The sequence below is a fragment of the Conger conger genome, chromosome 2 (genome assembly GCF_963514075.1).
Source record: "Conger conger chromosome 2, fConCon1.1, whole genome shotgun sequence".
Classification (NCBI taxonomy): domain Eukaryota; kingdom Metazoa; phylum Chordata; class Actinopteri; order Anguilliformes; family Congridae; genus Conger; species Conger conger.
The window spans coordinates 26507-53094 of NC_083761.1; the positions used below are offsets into that span (position 1 = coordinate 26507).

Consider the following 26588-nt stretch of genomic DNA (forward strand, 5'->3'; position numbering starts at 1 on the left):
GAGCAATATGGGGTTAAGGGCCTTGCTGAAGGGCCACAGCTGCACAGATATTATTGTGGCCCCACCAGGGTTTAAGCCACTTAGTCACAGGCTGCCCCTATATGTGCACTCTCCTAACACATGCACTCTCCTAACGCATACACTCTCCTAACACATGCACTCTCCTAACACATGCACTCACCTAACACATACACTCACCAAACACATACATTCTCCGAAAGCATGCACTCATTCGGTACAGCTCACAGACAGAGCAGTGAGACATGGGGCCCTCGGGCTTCTGAAACCTCCCTTACCCTGCTGTCCTGTAGCCCCCACATCCACACCGGCATGGCCGGATCATCTCAGGGCTGCTCTTCTTCCTGATCTTTCAAATCTGTGGTTGGAGCCTCAACACCAAGACACTGACAAGGCACTATCTGAAGCCACCTGCTCAGCAATCAACACACTGCAAAATCTTAATAACCTCTACTAATCATTCACTCAGCACAGGCTGTCTATCTTCTGTTCTAGTCTCTTCCTGATGGCTTTCTATCCGGACCTTGATTTGCTTGATTGATTATTTGTGTTTTAGTGCTGTGCTAGAATAAGAACCTGCTGACACATTGGCCCTTTTAAGATAGTACTATTCATTCATTACATTACATTATTGGCATTTGGCAGATGCTCTTATCCAGAGCGACGTACAGTTTATTAGACTAAGCAGGAGATAATTCTCTCCTGGAGCAATGCAGGGTTAAGGGCCTTGCTCAAGGGCCCAACGGCTGTGTGGATCTTATTGTGGCTACACCGGGATTAGAACCACCGACCTTGCGTGTCCCAGTCATTTACCTTAACCACTAGGCCACAGGCCGCCCCTGTTATGACTACTCACCCACCCCTGTTATGACTATTCACTCACCCCTGTTATGACTACTCACCCATCCCTGTTATGACTATTCACCCACCCCTGTTATGACTATTCACCCACTCCTGTTATGACTATTCACTTACCCCTGTTATGACTATTCACCCACCCCTGTTATGACTAGTCACCCACCCCTGCTATGACTATTCACCCACTCCTGTTATGACTATTCACCCACCCCTGCTATGACTATTCACCCACTCCTGTTATGACTATTCACTCACCCCTGTTATGACTACTCACCCATCCCTGTTATGACTATTCACCCACCCCTGTTATGACTATTCACCCACTCCTGTTATGACTATTCACTTACCCCTGCTATGACTATTCACCCACTCCTGTTATGACTATTCACCCACCCCTGCTATGACTATTCACCCACTCCTGTTATGACTATTCACTCACCCCTGTTATGCCTATTCACCCACTCCTGTTATGACTATTCACTTACCCCTGTTATGACTATTCACCCACCCCTGTTATGACTACTCACCCACCCCTGTTAGGACTATTCACCCACCCCTGTTATGACTACTCACCCACCCCTGTTAGGACTATTCACCCATCCCTGTTATTCACCCCTGGTTTAGAGAGACCCTGTGCCCAGCAGGCGCACCTTATCGTATAATCTGTTCACACACGTAATCAGGTTCCATTAACCACTTGCCTCCAGTCACATACTCAGGGTAAGGACTGAAACACACGTTAATCAAACAGGTTTCTTGTTCATGAAGTCTTGTGGCTCTAGATACCTAATTACCCAATCGGCTCCAGGTAATAGATAGCCCACCTCTTTTAGCGTTTACCCATATTTCGTCCCATTGTTCCATATATTATATGTATCAAGCGCATGTTAATAACACAGCGTGGTATTTGACAAACATATAAGTAGACTTAGTACGAACGCGTGACCGTGTAGGAAACGGTAAAAACAGAACCGACATCACGCAAAATTTAGTTTTTGAGCGCAGTTACTTTTTTTGGCCAGCAGATGGAAATGCGTCTGTGTGAGACTGGGGTAAGTCAGCATGTGTGGCCGTCCTCTTGGTACCCGGTGGAAGATGCAGGTTTTGCGCTAGTCCTCGGCAGGGGGAGCGCCGTCTCCGGCGCAGAGAGGCGTCTAGAGAACTCTGCACCTTAATCCCATTTTGGAGACCGTGAGACGGCACGCCTCTGTCGCCCCGCGGACAGGTGCAACATCCTCACGGACTGAACCTTCTCCGTCTGAATGACGAGCCAGGATGGCCGGTGGACGGAGGGGACTCGTAGCCCCTCAGAACACTTTTCTTGAGAATATTGTCCGGCGCTCAAACGGTAAGAATAATATATATTTAACCCTTTTCGCAAATTGATATTGACAACGATGACGACGAGTCCCCGCTAGTATTTATTCGGAAAATAGGGTAATATCTCAGATGAGCTTAGATTTTTTGAGTCAATAAAGCATCCTTAAGTATCGCACACTGCCTCCCTTTAAGACACGAGTTTATCTATCTGAAATAAGTTATTTTCCGCACAGGGATGAAATATTTTAAGCAGCACAAATTAAATATTTTATTTTAGGTTTAGTTTAGTTAATTACTTCCTGGGGCATCCATATGACTGCGTATTTATTGTGAATTCTCTATTAACACTGGATATAAATACACACGCTTCGTAAGATTCTCGGAATGAATGAATTACTAATAATCTAAATGCTGACTAATGTTGAAACACGGTGTATATAATTTAAGGCTATATATGATGAGCACGGTTATTGTTAATATGATCAATATTCCTTTGTAGCTGTGTGATCACGAGGATACGTTATAGTTTTCCTTTATCTTAAGAAATTATAGCAGTTACTTGGATGACAAAAAATACATCTACACTCGTAAATGAAAAACTTCAGGTTTATAGTGCTTTTAAATGCATATGATATCCTTGCGTAGGCTGCTTGGATTAAATAATTTAACCAACAATGAAAAGCTGTTACTGCCCTTAGTGTGTGTGTCCTTATTTACCGTGCGCGCGGATGCGTAGACGTACTTTAATAGAGAATCGAATATGAACTTATTTAAAAAATATTTTAATGCGGGCTTCGGGGTGACTTAATTGAACGTTAATCATAGCAGCTTTTTAATAGCGTGTTCACAATTCCCGTACCATCAGCATATGCATCATAAATGGTCAGCTAAATTAAGTAAGGGGTTCTTCATCACTTGCAGATCGCTGAGTGTGTTCTGTTGACATATATTTTTTGGTTTTCTGGAAAAAGCAGTTAATCTTTAAATGACTCTCGGGTCATATTTGGCTGGACTTACTTAACACTTAAGTGTGTTATCAAAGTGAGAGAACGGACAGATGCGGTTACTTCACTAAAGGCTTTGAGATAAAAACAGTGAGAATGCTTATTCCTGTTGTTATGACCAGCCCCCTTGGCTTGTCGCAACACAAAATGGGAAAACAAAATTCATAAAAATAGATGAATTTATTAACAAAAGGACCAAAACAAACAACATGGGCAGAATGGAACCCTGATGGTAGCTGTTCTCCTCAAGTTCCTTCACCCAGGAGTCTTCATTTAGGGTTACCCACAGGTGCCTCCAATCCTGCTATCAATGTTAAAACCACCCAACACACCAGACTCATTCTACTAGGGGCAGACTAGAGTCCTGGGGACGTGACCCTCCCACCCTCACTCACTCACAAGACTAAGGGCAGAGTCACACACACAAGACTAAGAGCAGAGTCACACACACAAGACTAAGGGCAGAGTCACACACAAGACTAAGGGCAGAGTCACACACACAAGACTAAGGGCAGAGTCACACACACAAGACTAAGGGCAGAGTCACACACACAAGACTAAGGGCAGAGTCACGCACACAAGACTAAGAGCAGAGTCACACACACAAGACTAAGGGCAGAGTCACACACACGAGACTAAGGGCAGAGTCACACACACAAGATTAAGGGCAGAGTCACACACACAAGACTAAGAGCAGAGTCACACACACAAGACTAAGGGCAGAGTCACACACACAAGACTAAGGGCAGAGTCACACACACAAGACTAAGGGCAGAGTCACACACACAAGACTAAGAGCAGAGTCACACACAAGGCTAAGAGCAGAGTCACACACACAAGATTATGGGCAGAGTCAAAACAAAGACTCCCCCAGTCAAACCAGAAACTTGTAAATATGGTAGTTTTCACACTGTAATATCCATATCATATGCGCTTTATGCAGACGTCTGCAGCAGTCTGTCCTAAACGTTACCCTTTTTGCTTTCTCAGTCACAATTACTGCATGTTAAAGTGGTTGCACTTTCTTAAATTTCTCCAAACTGAGGACAAGACACTGCTTGGGGAGGAAATGGATGGGGACGCTATTTGCTGCCTTTTAATAGTGCTGCTTTCCTTGCTTTAACCATTGTTCTTTTACATTTTCAGTTTGGACCTTATCTCATAGACAGACAGGTATGCAGAGTGTGTTCTCTCATAGATAAACAGGTGTACACTGTATATGTTGTCTCAGACAGACAGGTGTACACAGTGTGTATTGCTTCATAGATAGACAGGTGTACAGTACGGGTTGTCTCAGACAGACAGATGTACACAGTGTTTGTTGTCTCAGACAGACAGGTGTACACAATGTGTGTTGTCTCAGACAGACAGGTGTACACAGGGTGTGTTGTCAGTAGAATAATAATACATGTACCACCTGTCCAAAGTTTTGTTGAATCTAGGTCTTATGACCAGTTTAATTTCTTTAGTTCAAGCTCAGCCTTTCACTCATGTTAAATCTCAGTAAGCACCTGGAGATCAGCCTGCTTTTACCTGCTTACTGACCTTCAGTGAGTAGAAACTACCCTCACCTTCAAACAGGTGTACCTATGAGTTTAGGTGTATTCAGTGTGTGTGTGTTTGTGTTTAGTGTGTGTAGATGTGTTTTGTGTGTGTGTGTGTGTGTGTGCAGGTGTGCCTAGTGTGTGTAGGTGTGTGTCGGGTGTGTGTGCAGGTGTGCCTAGTGTGTGTGTATGTTTGCAGGTGTGTTTACTCTGTGCAGATGTGCCTAGTATGTGTGTAGGTGTGTTTTGTATGCGTGTGTGTGTGCAGGTGTGTCTAGTGTGTGTAGGTCTGTGTAATGTGTGTTGCATGGATCTTAATCCCTCCTGTGTTTCCATGTCTTATTTCTTCTCAACAGACACAAACTTTGTCCTGGGGAATGCTCAGATTGTGGACTGGCCCATTGTGTACAGTAATGATGGATTCTGCAAGCTGTCGGGCTTCCACCGGGCCGAGGTCATGCAGAAGAGCTGCACCTGCAGGTACCACTGTCTCCTCCCCCACCAGTTCATCCAGCGTCATGTTGTGGCTCAGTCCCTGTGGGACCATGCTAATATGTTGTTTCACTGTACAAATGTCCAGCTACATTACTCATAAGATCTCACTGACAGTTTCCAAAGGTCAGTCTGTGTGTGTGTGTGTGTGTGTGTATGTGTGTATGCGTGTGTGCGTGTCTGCGTATGTGTGCGTGTGTATGTGTGTGTATGTGTATGTGTGTGTGTGAGTGTAAGTGTGAGTGTGTGTGTGTGTGTGTGTGTGTGTGTGTATGTGTGTATGTGTGTGTGTGTGTGTGTGGGGCGGCCAGTAGCACTGTGGTTAAAGTGCATGACTGGGATCCACATCGTCGGTGGTTCCCGATCCCCAGTGTAGCCATTAAGATCCACACAGCCGTTGGGCCCTTGAGCAAGGTCCTTAACCCTGCATTGCTCCAAGGGGGATTGTCTCCTGCTTAATCAACTGTAAGTTCCTTGGATAACAGCGTCAGCCAAATAACACGTAATATAATGTGTGTGTGTTTGTGTGTGTGTGGGCCAAGCCTCTTTAACATTTTAATAATACACTTTATTAGCGTAGCACCATAGCACAGTAAGGAACCACTAAGTGCTTTAAACAAAGGTAAAAATGGCAAAGCCGCATGATGTAGGCTAATTTGTTAATGCAGGTTTTGCAAAGCACACCTGACCCACACGCCTTTACACCCAGAAGCCTCCGAGCTGTAGAACACAAACAGCCCAGAAGAGTGTATTCCTGCAGGGAGACTCATTCTGATTCTGGTCCAGGTGAATCCATACAGTCCTGCTAGATCATGGTTTCAGATAATAAAACGTCATGGTGATTCCACACTGATGTTCCCTGTAGAGTTATGAACCTGCATAATTGCTTTCTGTTGCATGCCACCTCTTGCCTCTTCAGCTCCTAGCACTGTAGATGCACACACACCTGATTCATGGCCCTGCCTTGCCCTGTCAGGGCAATGCTCTGGGCGCAGGGTGATGGATAGGGTGCAGTAGATGTCTCTGACTCAGACCATTGCATATGTTATGGTTGTGGTTTCTTTGCCGGTGTCAGAAGACAGATTTCTAGGGATTTGACCAAACAATGAGATAGATTTGACCAACCTCAAACCTGCTCCCCAAACCACCACCACCCAAACCTGCACCCCAAACCAGCACCCCCCAAACCCAAACATATACACACACACATACACACACACATCCACATACACACACATATGCAGATGGATAAACAGACACACACACATACACACACACATGCAGACGGATACACAGACACACGCAATGTCTGCTTATTACACTGCTTCTCTTTTGTATTTTCCAGCTTCATGTATGGAGAGCTCACAGATAAGGAAACGACTGAGAAGGTTCGACAAACATTCGATAATTATGAGATAAACTCCTTTGAAATTCTCATGTACAAGAAGAATAGTAAGTAACTGTTAGCTGTGAGTTCATCTGACAAATGCTTTCAAAGTTATTTCAATATATTGTACATTTACTGTGCAATCCACAACAAAGCAATAAATTAACAGCTCAATTATTGTACTTTTAATCAACAATGTGTCCACTAATATTCCTAATTCAACCTAATTCATGAAAATGTTCATCTCCCTCTGTAATTTACAACCAATAAGATTCAGAACAATTCTTAATTCCATAAACCAGGAAGCAAAACAAATCATTTAGACCATGTCCCTAACATGGAGGGTGACCTTTCTGTCACAGGGACACCCGTGTGGTTCTTTGTGAAAATCGCTCCCATTCGCAACGAACAGGAGAAGGTGGTGCTGTTCCTCTGCACCTTCAGTGACATCACTGCCTTCAAGCAGCCCATCGAGGATGAGTCATCCAAAGGTTGGTGCATCAAAGTGTAACATGCCAGTGAAATGTTAGCCTATCAGAAGAGGATGCTTAGTAAATGTTGCTTGACATGACTGGACAAAGATTCTCTTTCTCAATCATTGAAGTTTAGCAACAGTGCAGTTCTATGGCAAGAGTGCTGGGCAGTAGCGATTGTGTCACCCAGGGAATCTTTAGTCGGTTAGTGGACTGGTAGATTTGGGTTTGCCTGGACTGCATATGAATGGTCCTCTGACTCCACTCTGCAAGCTCAGCTGTAGTCTGTGGTGTCAGGACAAGTAGATGGCTAAACCTGGATTTAAATCTGCAGTGGGATTTGTGCATGAGTGTGGCTGTGATTGCAGATGATTGGCTATTCCAAATTGGAGTCAGAATTGGACATGCTCAGCCCAAAAATAAAAAAGAAGTCAATAAATAAATATATCAATGGAACCAAACATATTACTATCATATTATTAAAACATTGTACTAATCATGAAGTCTGGTCCGCTGCACTGCAAAAAAAACAAAAGATAAGTCAGTCTCAACAAGTATTTTAGTACTCATGTTGAGACTTTATTTGAAAAAATATTCCCAAAGATGTAAGACAGTTTTGATTCATTTTATGCTTTGCCAATGAAACAAGAAAATTTTATTTGTCAAGTAAACAGTAACTTATTCTTCTAAGTTAATATTTTCTACTTGAGAAAGATTTTAAGTCATATTACAAGACTCAAAAGACAAACATTGTTAAGACAAAAGACAAACTTGTTAAGTCAAACATCTTTTCAGTGGGGTAACTAATGTAGTTGTTTGTTGTTATAACAGCTGTACTGTGTGTTGTTATAAAGCAGTGGTCTCCAACCCTGGTCCTGGAGAGCAACTGGGTCTGCTGGTTTTTGTTTTCACCTTAAATCAGCACCTTGTTGAGACCCACTTATCCAGGTGAGGTGCGTTAACTGTGTAATCAACTTCTCCAATTGATTAATTGAGTGCAGAGTAACAACAAAAACCAGCAGACCCTGTAGCTCTCCAGGACCAGGGTTGGAGACCACTGTTATAAAGGCTATACTGTGTGTTGTTATAAAGGCTGTAATGTGTGTGTTGTTATAAAGGCTATACTGTGTGTATTGTTATAAAGGCTATACTGTGTGTGTTGTTATAAAGGCTATAATGTGTGTGTTGTTATAAAGGCTATATTGTGTGTGTTGTTATAAAGGCTGTGTGTGTTGTTATAAAGGCTATAATGTGTGTGTTGTTATCAAGGCTGTGTGTGTTGTTATGAAGGCTATACTGTGTGTGTTGTTATAAAGGCTATAATGTGTGCTGTTATAAAGGCTATACTGTGTGTGTTGTTATAAAGGCTATAATGTGTGCTGTTATAAAGGCTATACTGTGTGTGTTGTTATAAAAGCTATATTGTGTGTGTTGTTATAAAGGCTATACTGTGTGTGTTGTTATTAAGGCTATACTGTGTATGTTGTTATAAAGGCAATACTGTGTGTTGTTATAAAGGCTGTGTGTGTTGTTATAAAGGCTATACTGTGTGTGTTGTTATAGATTACATTACATTAATGGCATTTGGCAGATGCTCTTATCCAGAGCGACGTACAACAAAATGCAAAGTGCATACCCATAACCAGGGATAAGTGCACTGAAAGACCCTAGAGGGAAGTACAATTTCAACTGCTACTTGTACAACAAAGATAAGGACTAGGGCCAATTTGATCATCAGTATGTATAAAGGCTATAATGTGTGTGTTGTTATGAAGGCTATACTGTGTGTTGTTATAAAGGCTGTGTGTGTTGTTATACAGGCTATAAAGTGTGTGGAGTTATGAACACTCAACACTCAACATGGTTGGTTGCTGTTATAAAGGCTGTGTTGTGATTGGACGTGGTTGATTGATGTTATAAAGGCTGTGTTGTGATTGGATGTGGTTGATTGCTGTTATAAAGGCTGTGTTGTGATTGGATGCGATTGATTGCTGTTATAAAGGCTGTGTTGTGATTGGATGTGGTTGGTTGCTGTAATAAAGGTTGTGTTGTGATTGGTCAGGTTGGGGAAAACTGGCCCGTCTGACCCGGGCGCTGACAAGCAGTCGAGGCGTTCTGCAGCAGCTGGCTCCCGCCGTCCAGCGCGGGGAGAACGTGCACAAACACTCACGCCTGGCTGAGGTAAACGCCCTTATTACCCACAAACACTCACGCCTGGCTGAGGTAAACGCCCTTATTACCCACAAACACTCACGCCTGGCTGAGGTAAACGCCCTTATTACCCACAAACACTCACGCCTGGCTGAGGTAAACGCCCTTATTACCCACAAACACTCACGCCTGGCTGAGGTAAACGCCCTTATTACCCACAAACACTCACGCCTGGCTGAGGTAAACGCCCTTATTACCCACAAACACTCACGCCTGGCTGAGGTAAACGCCCTTATTACCCACAAACACTCACGCCTGGCTGAGGTAAACGCCCTTATTACCCACAAACACTCACGCCTGGCTGAGGTAAACGCCCTTATTACCCACAAACACTCACGCCTGGCTGAGGTAAACGCCCTTATTACCCACAAACACTCACGCCTGGCTGAGGTAAACGCCCTTATTACCCACAAACACTCACGCCTGGCTGAGGTAAACGCCCTTATTACCCACAAACACTCACGCCTGGCTGAGGTAAACGCCCTTATTACCCACAAACACTCACGCCTGGCTGAGGTAAACACCCTTATTACCCACAAACACTCACGCCTGGCTGAGGTAAACGCCCTTATTACCCACAAACACTCACGCCTGGCTGAGGTAAACGCCCTTATTACCCACAAACACTCACGCCTGGCTGAGGTAAACGCCCTTATTACCCACAAACACTCACGCCTGGCTGAGGTAAACGCCCTTATTACCCACAAACACTCACGCCTGGCTGAGGTAAACGCCCTTATTACCCACAAACACTCACGCCTGGCTGAGGTAAACGCCCTTATTACCCACAAACACTCACGCCTGGCTGAGGTAAACGCCCTTATTACCCACAAACACTCACGCCTGGCTGAGGTAAACGCCCTTATTACCCACAAACACTCACGCCTGGCTGAGGTAAACGCCCTTATTACCCACAAACACTCACGCCTGGCTGAGGTAAACGCCCTTATTACCCACAAACACTCACGCCTGGCTGAGGTAAACGCCCTTATTACCCACAAACACTCACGCCTGGCTGAGGTAAACGCCCTTATTACCCACAAACACTCACGCCTGGCTGAGGTAAACGCCCTTATTACCCACAAACACTCACGCCTGGCTGAGGTAAACACCCTTATTACCCACAAACACTCACGCCTGGCTGAGGTAAACGCCCTTATTACCCACAAACACTCACGCCTGGCTGAGGTAAACGCCCTTATTACCCACAAACACTCACGCCTGGCTGAGGTAAACGCCCTTATTACCCACAAACACTCACGCCTGGCTGAGGTAAACGCCCTTATTACCCACAAACACTCACGCCTGGCTGAGGTAAACGCCCTTATTACCCACAAACACTCACGCCTGGCTGAGGTAAACGCCCTTATTACCCACAAACACTCACGCCTGGCTGAGGTAAACGCCCTTATTACCCACAAACACTCACGCCTGGCTGAGGTAAACGCCCTTATTACCCACAAACACTCACGCCTGGCTGAGGTAAACACCCTTATTACCCACAAACACTCACGCCTGGCTGAGGTAAACGCCCTTATTACCCACAAACACTCACGCCTGGCTGAGGTAAACGCCCTTATTACCCACAAACACTCACGCCTGGCTGAGGTAAACGCCCTTATTACCCACAAACACTCACGCCTGGCTGAGGTAAACGCCCTTATTACCCACAAACACTCACGCCTGGCTGAGGTAAACGCCCTTATTACCCACAAACACTCACGCCTGGCTGAGGTAAACGCCCTTATTACCCACAAACACTCACGCCTGGCTGAGGTAAACGCCCTTATTACCCACAAACACTCACGCCTGGCTGAGGTAAACGCCCTTATTACCCACAAACACTCACGCCTGGCTAAGGTAAACGCCCTTATTACCAACAAACACTCACGCCTGGCTGAGGTAAACGCCCTTATTACCCACAAACACTCACGCCTGGCTGAGGTAAACGCCCTTATTACCCACAAACACTCACGCCTGGCTGAGGTAAACGCCCTTATTACCCACAAACACTCACGCCTGGCTGAGGTAAACGCCCTTATTACCCACAAACACTCATGCCTGGCTGAGGTAAACGCCCTTATTACCCACAAACACTCACGCCTGGCTGAGGTAAACGCCCTTATTACCCACAAACACTCACGCCTGGCTGAGGTAAACGCCCTTATTACCCACAAACACTCACGCCTGGCTGAGGTAAACGCCCTTATTACCCACAAACACTCACGCCTGGCTGAGGTAAACGCCCTTATTACCCACAAACACTCACGCCTGGCTGAGGTAAACGCCCTTATTACCCACAAACACTCACGCCTGGCTGGGGTAAACGCCCTTATTACCCACAAACACTCACGCCTGGCTGAGGTAAACGCCCTTATTACCCACAAACACTCACGCCTGGGTGAGGTAAACGCCCTTATTACCCACAAACACTCACACCTGGCTGAGGTAAATGCCCTTATTACCCACAAACACTCACGCCTGGCTGAGGTAAACGCCCTTATTACCCACAAACACTCACGCCTGGCTGAGGTAAACGCCCTTATTACCCACAAACACTCACGCCTGGCTGAGGTAAACGCCCTTATTACCAACAAACACTCACGCCTGGCTGAGGTAAATGCCCTTATTACCCACAAACACTCACGCCTGGCTGAGGTAAACGCCCTTATCACCCACAAACACTCACGCCTGGCTGAGGTAAACGCCCTTATTACCCACAAACGCTCACGCCTGGCTGAGGTAAACGCCCTTATTACCCACAAACGCTCACGCCTGGCTGAGGTAAACGCCCTTATCACCCACAAACACTCACGCCTGGCTGAGGTAAACGCCCTTATTACCCACAAACACTCACGCCTGGCTGAGGTAAACGCCCTTATTACCCACAAACACTCACGCCTGGCTGAGGTAAACGCCCTTATTACCAACAAACACTCACGCCTGGCTGAGGTAAACGCCCTTATTACCCACAAACTTTCACTATGCGAATGAGCATGTGACTTTTACTATGTGAATGAGCATGTGACTTTCATTATGTGAATGAGCGTAGGACTTTCACTATGTGAATAAGTGCCTGACTTTTACTATGTGAATAAGTGCGTGACTTTCACTACGTGAATAAATGTGTGAAATGTTGTCTTTTCCCTGAAATTAAGCAGATTTTGGCTCAGTGGGGGTTTAGACGGCAGCCGTAGAACAGCTTGTTCTAAAGCCGTTAAGACACTGTCTGAAAAGCAGCATTTCTGCCAGAGGCCTGCAAGAAAGCAAAAAGTAGCACAAAATGGGTTGTTTATCACAGTGCACTGCAGGATCATATTTCTGTGTCCAGTGAGAATTACATATCCCATGATGGGTCCCGTAAAATATCAACTCACTTATTGCTGTTCACTGAAATAGCTTTTATTTTGTCCCTTCAGTAATTCATATCATTACATATAGAGGTAGCAGCCAAACAGGTGTAAACACCAATATGAAACCATGTAATAGTGTGCTGGGCCACAGATAACCTCCCATAAATCCACAGTTGTGTGAGAAGGTCATGTCATGGTCATGGGGTGACAATGGCTCAGGTGGTAAGAGCGGCCGTCTGGCAGTCGGAGGGTTGCCGGTTCGAATCCCAGCCTGGGTGTGTCTAAGTGTTCTTGAGCACCTAATATCTAACCCCCAAATGCTCCTGATGACCTTGCATTGCAGCCAATCGCTGTTGGTGTGTGAGTGTGTATGAATGAGTGAATGAGAAGCATCAATTGTACAGCACTTTGGATAAAGGTGCTATATAAATGCCAACCTTTTACCATGTCTATAGCAATGTTTCTCAACTCCAGTCCTTGGGACCCACTTACCAGAAGGTTTTTGTTGCAACCAGGAGCAGAAAATGCCCTCGGTCAGGTGTGTGAGTGGGTCACGAGGTGTCGATCAGGTGTGTGAGTGGGTCACAAGGTGTCGATCAGGTGTGTGAGTGGGTCACAAGGTGTCGATCAGGTGTGTGAGTGGGTCACGAGGTGTCGATCAGGTGTGTGAGTGGGTCACAAGGTGTCGATCAGGTGTGTGAGTGGGTCACGAGGTGTCGGTCAGGTGTGTGAGTGGGTCACAAGGTGTCGATCAGGTGTGTGAGTGGGTCACAAGGTGTCGATCAGGTGTGTGAGTGGGTCACGAGGTGTCGATCAGGTGTGTGAGTGGGTCACGAGGTGTCGATCAGGTGTGTGAGTGGGTCACGAGGTCACACTCCACACCTGGGGCTCCATAAAGACCTAAAGACGTTTCCCCCACCCCACAGGTGCTGCAGCTGGGCTCAGACATCCTCCCTCAGTACAAGCAGGAGGCCCCAAAGACACCCCCTCACATCATCCTGCACTACTGCACCTTCAAGACCACCTGGGACTGGGTGATCCTCATCCTGACCTTCTACACGGCCATCATGGTGCCCTACAATGTGTCCTTCAAGACCAAGCAGAACAACGTGACCTGGCTGGTGGTGGACAGCATCGTGGATGTCATCTTCCTGGTGGACATCGTGCTCAACTTCCACACCACGTTCGTAGGCCCTGCCGGGGAGGTGATCTCTGACCCCAAGCTCATCCGCATGAACTACCTGAAGACCTGGTTCGTCATAGACCTGCTGTCTTGCCTGCCTTATGATGTCATCAACGCCTTCGAGAATGTGGACGAGGTCAGACTCCCTCCCTTTAATCAGAACTGCGTCACACTCCCTCCCTTTAATCAGAACTGCGTCACACTCCCTCCCTTTAATCAGAACTGCGTCACACTCCCTCCCTTTAATCAGAACTGCGTCATACTCGGGTTTGACTTTGGTCAAAAACTGCTTTAACTCTTTTTATGCCAGAAATTGTTTTTAAAAAATACAATTAAAATATTTATGCAGACCATGGAGAATTAAGAAAAACTATTCTAATTGAAATGTACAATCATACAAAAGAAGCAATTTATTCTGAATATTGGAGAAAACTGATTTTTCATTTGCTGTTCTCAGTGAAGGAATTTCAGGGTATGATTCATATATGATTAAAATATGATTCAGGTTACAGCAATGCCCATTAACCCTAACCCTAACCCTAACCCTAACAGCAATAGAAATATTGGGCCTTCAAACAAATAATAACTGGACACGCAGTATGGAGAGACGCAGGTTAGAGAAACACTGGATTCTCAAACTTAGCACTTTATTTCCAAGAGGACTGAACCAACGCACATAGAGCACCGACACAAGAGGGACCAAATTCTTCCTACTTAAAGGCTTCAGTACCCTGAATGGCCAGTGCAAACTTTTATTTCCCAAGAGGCCCTAATATGGGACAACTTGGGAAATAAAGATTTCTTACTTACCTAACCCCTAACCCCTAACCCCTAACCCCTAACCCTAACCCTAACCCAAACCCAAACCCTACCCCGTTTGCTCATGTTGGCTGGCGATATATCCTTTCCATTTGCTGCCCTCGGTATTGGCTAGATTTCATTTTTTAATCTTACTTGGACCAAGAATCTAGCCAGCATCTCTAGAAGGTGCATAAATCTCCACTTTCCCTGATTAATGTGTCAGTACTGCCATGGTGTGACAGGCTGTGTTGTTATCACGTTTAATACAGATGACACCCCCCTCCCTGGTTCCCCCCCCAGGGCATCAGCAGCCTGTTCAGCTCGCTGAAGGTGGTGCGCCTGCTGCGTTTGGGGCGGGTGGCTCGGAAGCTGGACCACTACCTGGAGTATGGGGCGGCCGTGCTGGTGCTGCTGGTGTGTGTGTTCGGCCTGGCGGCTCACTGGCTGGCCTGCATCTGGTACAGCATCGGAGACTATGAGATCATCGACGAGGAGGCCAACGCGGTGCGGATGGACAGCTGGCTGTACCTGCTGGGCGAAGCCACGGGGTCTCCGTACCGCTTCAACGCCAGCGGCTCAGGCCGCTGGGAGGGCGGGCCCAGGAAGGAGTCTGTCTACATCACCTCCCTGTACTTCACCATGACCAGCCTCACCAGCATCGGCTTCGGAAACATCGCCCCCACCAGCGACGGCGAGAAGATCTTTGCCGTGGCCATGATGATGATTGGATGTGAGTACCCCGCCCCTTTCCTCTCCTGGCTTTGTGATTGGTTAGGACTCATCCTTTCCTCTCCTGTTATTGTGATTGGCTAAGACTACCTCGCCCTTTGCTTTCCTGGCATTGTGATTGGTTAGGAGTACTTCACCTTTTCCTCTCCTTGATTTGTGATTGGCTAGGCCTACCTTAGCCTTTCCTCTCCTGACATTGTGATTGGCTAGGACTCATCCTTTCCTCTCCTGGGTTTGTGGTTGGCTAGGGAATTGAGGCTTTGAGACATTTGATAAGTGAGAAATGAGAAGTGAAAAGTGTAACAAAAAATGTACATGTAATTACAAAGAAGAGGCATGAAAAAGAACACTCACTTTGCTTGGCATGGTTCCTGATAGAGAGTGTCATTTAGATTTTCAACAATTCAACCGGTTTAACAATTGTGTTGCTTTGTGTAACAGTTAATAATTAAAATGTGCTTTATAATTTAAACTGAGTTTGCCCAAGGATGTATGTTTAGTTGGAAAGCTGGTTGGGACTAAAAGAATGATGACCACATGTAGGGCAGCAGAGATTTTGACATCTCACAAATACTTTGTATTAGTGTACAACTCATTTAACATGGTGTTACCATGGCAGCCCCATCCCAGGTGGCCTGTTTCAAAAATACAATGAAGGTGAAACTACAGTAACATGTTTTACATAAATAACTACCTGTTTTAACAACATAATGGAGATGAAACAGCAACGTGTTCAGATGTTCAGCACCAGGCATCATTGATGTGCTGTTTCTGGGGCTCTGGTCGGGTCGGGTCGGGTCAGGAAGGGGAACCAGCTCTTCTCTACCCTATTTATGCTTCACTTTCTCACCCAGAGAAACATAAGAACACTACAACAGAACAGGACATTCAGCCCCACTTGGCTCATAATTTCATAAAACAAAATGTGCGCTCTTTTTTAATGAATTAATTATATAAGAGGCAGCACGGATGGTGCAGTGGGTAGCACTGCCGCCTCACAGCAAGGAGGTCCTGGGTTTGAATCGGCCAGGGCCTCTCTGTGCTCAGTTTGCATGTCTGCGTGGGTTTCCTCTGGGAACTCCGGTTTCCTCCCACCATCAACAACACAATATAGGGGCGACATGGCTCAGGCAGTAAGAGCAGTCGTCTGGCAGTCGGAGGGTTGCCGGTTCGATCCCCTGCCCGGGCTGTGTCCCTGAGCAAGACACCTAACCCCCAAATGCTCCTGATGAGTTGGTCGGTGTCTTGCATGGCAGCCAATCACTGTTGGTGTGTAAGTGTGTATGAATGGGTGAATGAGAAGCATCAATTGTACAGCGCTTTGGAAAAAGGCGTTATATAAATGCCAACCATTTACCATTACAATAAAAACAATCAAACTCCATCCCTCTCTCTCTGATCTCTCCATCTCTCTCTCTCTCTGATTTTTCTCCGGCCTGGTTTTGTGAGGAGAAGCTTCCAGAAACACAAACATCACAGACTGCAGTTATATTCATGAGGGATCATCTGTGAGGCACAGCCCAGACTCGAGGTGCTGCTTAAAGATTCTGTTTCTGAAAGAATCTGAATACAATGAATGGAAATGCTCATTACTTGCAGGCACAGAGCACAACGTCTCCAGCAAAGTTTGTTTTGACAGCAATTCAATGCATTTGTGTCAATCATTCTGACTCAGTGTTTCAGGCTGGGCAGTCACTGGAATTCATGAAAAATAATGTGTGAAAAATCATCGCTTAGTTGAGCACAAAGTGCTATTGTAGTTCCCAGGTCCTATTGACCAGCAACTATGGAGGCAGTCTCCTGTGAGCCATCTTCTCTCTCCCTCTCTCCCTGGGGAAACCCCTGAGCTGATGGCAGACAGATTATGAATAAAAAATCTATATTTTCCCAGTGGCAATGAGAGAGAAATATGTGTGTGTATATGTGTGGTGAGTGTCTGTGTGTGTGTGTGTGTGTGTGTGTGTGTGTGTAAGAGAGGGTGTGTGTATCTGTGTGTGTGTGTCTGTGTGTGTGTGAGTGTGTGAATGTGTGTGTGTATGTGTGGTGAATGTCTGTGTGTGTCTGTGTGTGTGTGTGTGTGTGTGTGAGAGAGGGTGTGTGTATCTGTGTGTGTGTGTCTGTGTGTGTGTGAGTGTGTGTGTATCTGTGTGTGTGTGAGTGTGTGTGTATCTGTGTGTGTGTGTGTGTGTGTGTGTGTGTGTGTGTGAGTGTGTGTGTGTGGTGAGTGTCTGTGTGTGTCTGTGTGTGTGTGTGTGTGTGTGTGTGTGTGGTGAGTGTCTGTCTGTGTGTGTGTCTGTGTGTGTGAGAGAGGGTGTGTGAGTGTATGTCTGTGAGAGTGTGTGTCTGTGTGTGTGTGTCTGTGTGTGTCTGTGTGTGTGTGTGTGTGTGTGTGTGTGGTGAGTGTCTGTCTGTGTGTGTGTCTGTGTGTGTGAGAGAGGGTGTGTGAGTGTGTGTGTGTGCGTGTGTGTGTGTGTGTGTGAGTGTGTGTGTGTCTGTGTGAGTGTATGTCTGTGAGAGTGTGTGTCTGTGTCTGTGTGTGTGTTGGGGACATAACTACAGTATGAGGGCCACTAATGTGTGTATGTGTGGTGAGTGTCTGTGTTTGTGTGTGTGTGTGTGTGTGTGTGTGTGAGAGAGGGTGTGTGAGTGTGTGTGTGTGCCTGTCTGTGTGTGTGTATGTGTGTGTCTGTGTGTGTGAGAGAGAGGGTGTGCGAGTGTGTGTGTGTGTGTGTGTGTGTGAATGTGTGTGTGTGTCTGTGTGTGTGTATGTGTGGTGAGTGTCTGTGTGTGTGTCTGTGTGAGTGTATGTCTGTGAGAGTGTGTGTCTGTGTGTGTGTGTGTGTGTGTGTGTGTGAGTGTGTGTGTGTGTGTGTGAGAGAGGGTGTGTGAGTGTGTGTGTGTGCGTGTCTGTGTGTGTGAGTGTGTGTGTGTCTCTGTTTGAGTGTGTCTGTGAGAGTGTGTATCTCTGTGTGTGTGTGTGTGTGTGTGTGTGAGAGAGAGAGGGTGCGTGAGTGTATGTATGTGTATGAGTGTGTGTGTGTGTGAGAGAGGGTCTGTGTGTGTGTATGTGTGTGTCTGTGTGTGTGAGAGAGAGGGTGTGCGAGTGTGTCTGTGTGTCTGTGTGTGTGTGTGAGTGTGTCTGTGTGTGTGTTTGGGACATAACCACAGTATGAGGGCCACTAATGGGTGTCAGTGCTACTTTCTCTCAGTGTGTCTGTGTTTTTCAGTGTCAGTGCTGCTCTCTCTCAGTGTGTCTGTGTTTTTCAGTGTCAGTGCTGCTCTCTCTCAGTGTGTCTGTGTTTTTCAGTGTCTGTGCTGTTCTCTCTCAGCGTGTCTGTGTTTTTCAGTGTCTCTGCTGTTCTCTCTCAGTGTGTCTGTGTTTTTCAGTGTCAGTGCTGCTCACTCTCAGTGTGTCTGTGTTTTTCAGTGTCTGTGCTGTTCTCCCTCAGTGTGTCTGTGTTTTTCGGTGTCTGTGCTGTTCTCTCTCAGTGTGTCTGTGTTTTTCAGTGTCTGTGCTGTTCTCTCTCAGTGTGTCTGTGTTTTTCAGTGTCTCTGCTGTTCTCTTTCGGTGTGTCTGTGTTTTTCAGTCAGTCACCAATGTGCCAATCCTTGATGTAGTTTTGAATGTTTTTGTTTCAATCATTGACAGGATTTTCATAATTGCTGTCTGTGTCTTTCCTGCAGCTCTACTGTACGCTACGATCTTTGGTAACGTCACCACCATCTTCCAGCAGATGTACGCCAACACCAACAGGTACCACGAGATGCTAAACAGCGTGCGCGACTTCCTCAAGCTGTACCAGGTGCCCAGCGGCCTGAGCGAGAGAGTCATGGACTACATTGTCTCCACCTGGTCCATGACCCGCGGCATCGACACAGAAAAGGTATAAAAGTATAGCACACAAACCTGCAGGAACTCAGATGTGTTTGTTTAAATAAGGGTGTGATAAGGGTTTAAATAAATGTGTGTAACATTAATGAATGCAGTTAACTAACGACTGAGTCAAAATCTGTACAATGTTGACCCTAACGGTAACTCTCTCCCCCGCTCTCAGGTGCTGCAGATCTGTCCTAAGGACATGCGGGCGGACATCTGTGTGCACCTGAACAGGAAGGTGTTTAAGGAGCACCCTGCGTTTCGGCTTGCCAGCGACGGGTGTCTTCGAGCCCTAGCCATGGAGTTTCAGACGGTTCACAGTGCCCCCGGGGACCTCATCTTCCACGCAGGCGAGAGCGTGGACAGCCTGTGCTTCGTGGTGTCCGGGTCCTTAGAGGTGATCCAGGATGATGAAGTGGTGGCCATTTTGGGTGAGTGAGTATTGGGGCCTCCATGGCTGCCATGGCCCAGGCTGTGACAAAGGCCAGTCCACTGTAATGATTTATTTTCAGAAAAATTACTCTAACAGTTAGACCCAAGTGTCAAAATAAGCTATGATGGGCAGAATTTGAACCAGGTTGTTTCTAGTTTACTTTCTGTGTGAAGAAAAATGGTTTGTTTAATTGTTTAATAATCTAGATACTAGTAGTTCATACATTATTCATGTGCAGTACACAATTTCTTTATTGTTTATTTTATTTGCAGCCTCCATCTTTAGAGACTTCTGGGGCACAGTCCCTTTGTGTGATGTTTACTGAAATATCTCCACTCTCCAATCTTCATTTTCACTTATGATTTGAAAATCCAGTAGACTCACTCCTCCCTTGCTGTTGGCTATTCTGGTAGTACTATAGATTGAGGGCTGTTTTTACCTCCAGGAACTCAAAGCAGTGTCTACAAATATGCTTAAAAATATCAATTTTATCAATCACATTCACAAAATCCAAAATTATGTTTTTAAAATCAATGTTGTGCACCTGCACCATACATGCACCTGCACACACAGACACCCATTTTATACTCCATTGTGTGTTGCTTCACATAAGCCCAAATGAAGGGCTACACCCTGGTGTTTCTCTCCCAGGAAAGGGGGATGTGTTTGGGGACGTGTTCTGGAAGGAGGTGACCCTGGCGCAGGCCTGCGCTAACGTGCGCGCCCTGACCTACTGCGATCTCCACGTCATCCGCCGCTCGGCCCTGCAGAAGGTGCTGGAGTTCTACGTGGCCTTCTCCAACCACTTCTCCCGCACCCTGCTACTCACCTACAACCTGCGCAAGAGGGTAAGAGAGGCCTGTCCGTCTGTCTGTCTGTCTGTCTGTCTGTCTGTCTGTCTGTCAGTCAGTCCCCCATGTGCAGTGTGTCTGTTCCCCTATCTGTCTGTTGGTCTGTCCATCTGTCTGTGTGTCTGTCCCAGCTCAGACACAGGCATACAGAGTCTCAAGTGTTCCAGTAGTTTAGGGTTGTGTGAGGATTAGGGTTAGGGTGCATATATACAGAGCTGGAACAGCACAAATCATATCCCCGTCCACATACTTATGGACTGCCCTGTCTCTCATGTGCTTGACATACAATACAACTGGCCCACAAAGCTACCACACTGCATCATTTGCTAGTCTGCTCTGAATAGTGAAATGGTCTTTGGCAGATTCACCTGATGTAGCTCCACATGTAAAGATGTTCCAGCGCATGTGAACAGAGCCATTATTCATTCTCCCCGCAATTACTTACAATACAGGCATATAGCCTATGCTATTGTGTGGTTGTGATGATTGTAAAGATGACTTCTCATCCATCCTATGTTGCTCCACACAAGCTTCAATATGTGCCAGTTCTGCTCCAAAGAGTACTGCGCAACAGGAGATCGGTTGTGTCAACGTAATATAGGAATTTACTCAAGCAAGGTTTTAGTTTGGAGCTGAAATAAAACATTTCATTTCCGTTTGAAGCAATTGCCTTGCAAACAGTAAGTGGGCTTCAGTAGGGTTTGAGTATGCTGCATGAAGCAGTATTGATGCTCTCATGGATCTGTTCACACTGATTGATCACTGATCCTTTGCAAGATGTTTGACACCATAGGGTGGCCACCATTTTTTCCCCAAAAAATCTAATCAGCCAGTATGCAGACATGGTCAAGAAGTTCAGTTGTTTTTCAGACCAAATGTCAGAATGGGGCAGAAATGTGATCTAAGTGACTTTGACCAAGGAATGATCGTTGGTGCCAGACAGGTTTGTTTGCATAGCTCTAACCCTAACCCTAACCCTAACCACTGATCCCTACTGATCCAGGGCTTTTCACAGTGTTTAGAGTTTGCAGAAAATGGTGTGAAAAAACAAAAAAAACATCCAGTGAGCAGCAGTTCTGCAGACAGAAATGCCTTGTTAATGTGAGAGGTCAGAGGAGAATGGCCAGACTGGTCAAAAGATGTAATAACCACACATGACAACAGTGGTATGCAGAAGAGCATCTCTGAACACACAACATGTCAAACAATTAAGTGGATAGGCTACAGCAGCAGAAGACCAATAAGTATAATAGAGACCCAATAAAGTGTGTATAAAAGACTGAGGTAATGAAGCCTAGTTTGGGACTGACAGGACAGGTTACTCAGCTCTGTCATCTTTATTTCACTGAGGCGTGATAAGCATGATGGATTACCCCGGGGATTGTGTCTCTTCCTCTTTGGCATCCTGTAGCTTTGAGTTACAGGATGCCAACCCTAACCCTAACCCTAACTCAGCTCAACAATTCCCACACCATGTCTGTCCTGAGTTTCACTGGCCTTTTTTACAGAAGCCCTTTCATGTGTTTTTTTTTTGTTTTCAGAAGCTTTTAAGGGTTCCGATATTGCATTAGTTCCACTAAAGGCTGGTGGTTGGGTAATTAGAAAATTTCACTTCATTTTTTTTAGTTCCTTTTTCTGAAAATCAGTCTTTGCTTCAGCTTTTTAAATGTCACCTAAATAGTCACCTGATGTCACCTGATGTTATCATCTAGGAATAGATATTCTGTCAATACAAATAATTTACGAAATATTATTACATTAAACTGAATTTACTAATTTGTGCTGTGCTTTGCTTGCATTTCTTGGGGCAGAATACATACGTATGTGGAATGATGGCATTTTAAAGGTGATGATGACACCCCACCCTGGGTCTGTAAACAGTGCCCTGTAAAGAAATATATAAAGCCTGTAAAGAAATAAAGCCTGTAAAGAAAGATATAAAGTCTGAAGGCTTTGTTTCTCTGAATGACACTGTGCTGTGTGACAGAATGTTAATTTGCTGATGTGTTTCACAAGCTACTGAAGATGATTTTGTCAAAAATTACAGAGTTGAGTAACATGTCCGGTCTGTGTTGGTCAGACTGCTGCAGAAGAGGAAACAGGACGCATGAGAGTTGGGCCATCAGTGTGCACTTTCCCCCCAGTTCTCCTCTGTAGTGTTCTGCCTGGATTATTCTGCAAATCACGATTTTAGATTTGTTCATTGTAGGCGTTTCATTTTTCAATCAATCGTTACCTGGGATGAGCATTACACACCCTAGCCTCCTTCTTGCTGAACCAATCAGAGAATGAACATCTAACCCTAACCCTGCACAGACTCTCTGCAGCCAAGCACATTTGGTGTTGTCATAGTTGCCATGCTAAATCCTGATCATGAAATTGTGGTTAAGGATAATCATAATCCACGCGCTCTGTTTCTTAAAGTGACAGCGCGAAGATCATTTTCAAAACTGGCATTGGCTCAGGAGGTAAGAGCAGTCATTTGGCAGTCGGAGGGTTGCCAGTTCAATCCCACCCTAGGTGTGTTGAAGTGTCAGGACATCTAACACCCAATTGCTCCTGACGAGCTGGTTGGTGCCTTGCATGGCAGCCAATCGCTGTGAGTGTGTGAGTGTGAGTGTGAGTGTGAGTGTGTGTGTGAGTGTGTGTCAATTGTACAGTGCTGTTTTACTCCCACCTTACTCAGCCCCTCCAGCTGTTTTACTTCCACCTTACTCAAACCCTCCAGCTGTTTTACTCCCACCTTACTCAAACCCTCCAGCTGTTTTACTCCCACCTTACTCAGCCCCTCCAGCTGTTTTACTCCCACCTTACTCAGCCCCTCCAGCTGTTTTACTCCCACCTTACTCAGCCCCTCCAGCTGTTTTACTCCCGCCTTACTCAACCCCTCCAGCTGTTTTTCACCATAGTATTTTCACACAGATACTGTGGTAGTCATAAATCTAGTGGCCTGCGGTGTCCACACCCTCCTTCATTGGGAATGGACTAAGGCTGTTCCATTGCAGGTACATTCACAGGAAGATAAATCTGACGGTGAAGGTTCTCCTTGAGAGAGAATTTGTTGAGTGAATGAAGAGGAGAGTGAGGAGCTGTATTGATGTGCACTGAGAGAGAGCTGGTTCTGCAGCAGTATGTTTAAAATCAGCAGTGTCTCTTTTACAGATTGTGTTCCGGAAGATCAGTGATGTGAAGCGTGAGGAAGAGGAGCGATTGAGGAGGAAGAACGAGGCTCCGCTGAACCTGCCACCCGACCACCCCGTCCGCCGGCTGTTCCAGCGCTTCCGCGAGCAGAGGGAGGCGCGGCTTGCCGCCGAACGAGCCAATCAGGGGGAGTCTGATCTGGAGAGGGGCATCGACTGCGTGGGGCAGAATTCAGTCAATAAGGTCATCGCCAGCACCAGCGTTGTCACGGTAACTGAGAGCCCAGCCACGCCCATCCACTCCAGAGGCTCCGCCCATGTCAATCTGGATGGCCCCGCCCCCTCCAACCTCCCCAGGTCCAGTGACCCCCCCAGGGGGAAGGGCTGGGCTCGTTTCCGTGACAACGTGGGGAAGGGAGGGGGCTGGAGCCAGGTGTCAAAGGCGGAGTCCATGGAGATGTTGGCGGAAAGAAAGACCCCCCAGGAGACGTCGCTGAAGAAGACCGACTCGTGCGACAGCGGCCTGACCCAGAGCGACCAGCGGCTAGACAGTGTGGGGGTGGGTGGGGGGGCGCGGTCTCCCCAGGACCCAGACACCCAATTCAGCCCTGTTCCTGAGCTCCTGCCCCATAGCTGCCCCGTCTCTGAGATTCTGCCCCATAGCTGCCCCATGCCTGAGATTTTGCCCCATAGCTGCCCCATCCCTGAGCTCCTGCCCCATAGCTGCCCCATCCCTGAGCTCTTGCCCCATAGCTGCCCCGTCCCTGAGGTCTCGCTCCAGGCCGCGATGGTAGAGCTGAGGCAGGAGCTGCGACAGGATGTGGGCTCCCTCAGTGCCCGCATGGGGGCGCTAGAGAGCCAGCTCGCCCTGGTGCTCGGCCTGCTGCAGGCTGGGAGACCCTCCCAGGCGGAGACCTCTCAGCCCCCCTCCCCTCAGTCTGACCAGGACGACATCGCCTCCTAAAGCTGGGAGGCTCCACTCCACCAGGGGCTGATGCTGCCCACAGACCAGGCAGAGACAAACCTGGGAAGAACCAGCTTCCTTTTGAAACTGTCAGTCACTGCACCTGGGTCTAAATATATTAACCCTTTAGGCACCAATAATCACTGATCATTTTCAGTAAAACCTCTAATTTCACCAACATTCAAAAAATAAATTGTAATTTTATATAATTATGTTATTTTTTGTAATGTGTTTCAAATATCTAGGGAATGAGCACGTGATCAAACAAAGTTATATTTTTTTATTAATCAATAATATATCTGTTGGGACAATTTGTCCCAGCAACTGATTTCATTTGTCCTGAAGGATAAATTCCTAGTTTATTCCTTTTTTATGATTTCAATTAGTTCCTGTCTTATTCAGTGAAGCTGTGATTCATCTGTTGCCTGTGTTTCAGACTCTGTGGAGACATGATGAGCTTGTGCCTAGGATCACGCATTTAGTGACATATTGAGGATCTGTGCACCTTCATAAACATCCCCCTCCTCTACGCTTTGGTCCCAGATAGTTGCTGTTACGTGTTGCGTGTTTCCCCCTGTAATATCATTAGATTCTCTCCTAGCGCTGTGTTAGAGGTACAGGCAGCCACATTCACCCTAACCCTAATGTTTCGTCTGCATATTTACACCATCAAAAATGGCATATCACGTCCTAAACACAAAAAACAATAATGCTTTTCAAGACTGTTAAGCGCTGCTAATTAACCTGCTGGGTAAACTGTTCGCAAAACACTGTTAATTCAGATTGGAGCTTTAGAAACACACAGAAACACTGTTCATTCAGATTGGAGCTTTAGAAACACACAGAAACACTGTTCATTCAGATTGGAGCTTTAGAAACACACAGAAACACTGTTCATTCAGATTGGAGCTCAGGCTCATTTATGCAAAGGTGACAGGATATGCTGTCAAGGTTACTTTATTTTTAATTAGATGTTAGAACAATGCAAATGATGAAAATGACTAATTACTGTCAGATATTTTAAAATGTTTTAGGATGTGGGTTTTATATTAAATCACATTAATAATGCCTGATCTACAGGAAATGACTGCAGATCCGCTGATGTGTCTCCGGGGGGGGGGGGGGGCATTCTGGTCTGACACCATCTGATGTACACACATTATGACATTCCTGTACTGAAACCTGCAACTGCAACTGTTTCACTCAACTGTTTCACACAAGCACAAGTAAACATATTTGTGAAAATGCAAAATAATTGCAATAAACTGTTTTATATTTGAGCTGAGTATTTGGGTTGTGATTTATTGTTCTCTTTACTGGATGTGATTTATGTAATGTAGTACTCATGTGCTGAACTCACTCAATAATACAGGTTAAATCTGGGTTTAACTCATTCAATAATTCAGGTTAAAGCTGGGTTTAACTCACTCAATAATACAGGTCAAAGCTGGGTTTAACTCATTCAATAATACAGGTCAAAGCTGGGTTTAACTCATTCAATAATACAGGTTAAAGCTGGGTTTACTCACTCAATAATACAGGTTAAAGCTGGGTTTACTCACTCAATAATACAGGTTAAATCTGGGTTTAACTCATTCAATAATTCAGGTTAAAGCTGGGTTTAACTCATTCAATAATACAGGTCAAAGCTGGGTTTAACTCATTCAATAATACAGGTCAAAGCTGGGTTTAACTCACTCAATAATACAGGTTAAAGCTGGCTTTAACTCATTCAATAATACAGGTTAAAGCTGAATTTAACTCACTCAAAAAAGAGCTTTAAAGCTGGTTTAACTCAATTTGCATATGAGAATGAGAATGACAGATTTTTTTCCTGTAACCAAGGTGACGGGTAATTACAGCTGCTTCATTTTGCATGAATTGCATCTGATCACTTATCTCACCCCCAGTCACTCCAAAATTCAGTTGAACTGTTTACTGAAATAGCAC

The 26588-nt window shown here is 45.8% G+C and overlaps 1 protein-coding gene across 3 annotated transcripts; it reads left to right on the forward strand.

The window, feature by feature from the left end:
* Window positions 1–1917: 1917 nt before the first annotated feature.
* On the forward strand, window positions 1918–25743 carry LOC133119631 (potassium voltage-gated channel subfamily H member 1-like). 3 transcript variants are annotated; one of them, XM_061230088.1, is made up of 12 exons: window positions 1918–2224; window positions 4347–4373; window positions 5101–5224; window positions 6582–6688; window positions 6986–7114; window positions 9159–9277; window positions 13587–13979; window positions 14945–15374; window positions 19058–19257; window positions 19429–19681; window positions 20335–20531; window positions 23697–25743. In XM_061230088.1, exons 1-12 carry the CDS (start codon window positions 2152–2154, stop codon window positions 24636–24638), a joined length of 2994 nt encoding a protein of 997 aa, XP_061086072.1. In that variant the 5' UTR covers window positions 1918–2151; the 3' UTR covers window positions 24639–25743. The 3 variants fall into 3 exon arrangements, with proteins under 3 accessions (XP_061086072.1, XP_061086073.1, XP_061086074.1); XM_061230089.1 differs by lacking the exon at window positions 4347–4373; XM_061230090.1 differs by lacking the exons at window positions 1918–2224; window positions 4347–4373 and adding an exon at window positions 5946–6022 and having other exon boundaries at window positions 5145–5224.
* The last annotated feature ends 845 nt before the right edge of the window (window positions 25744–26588 follow it).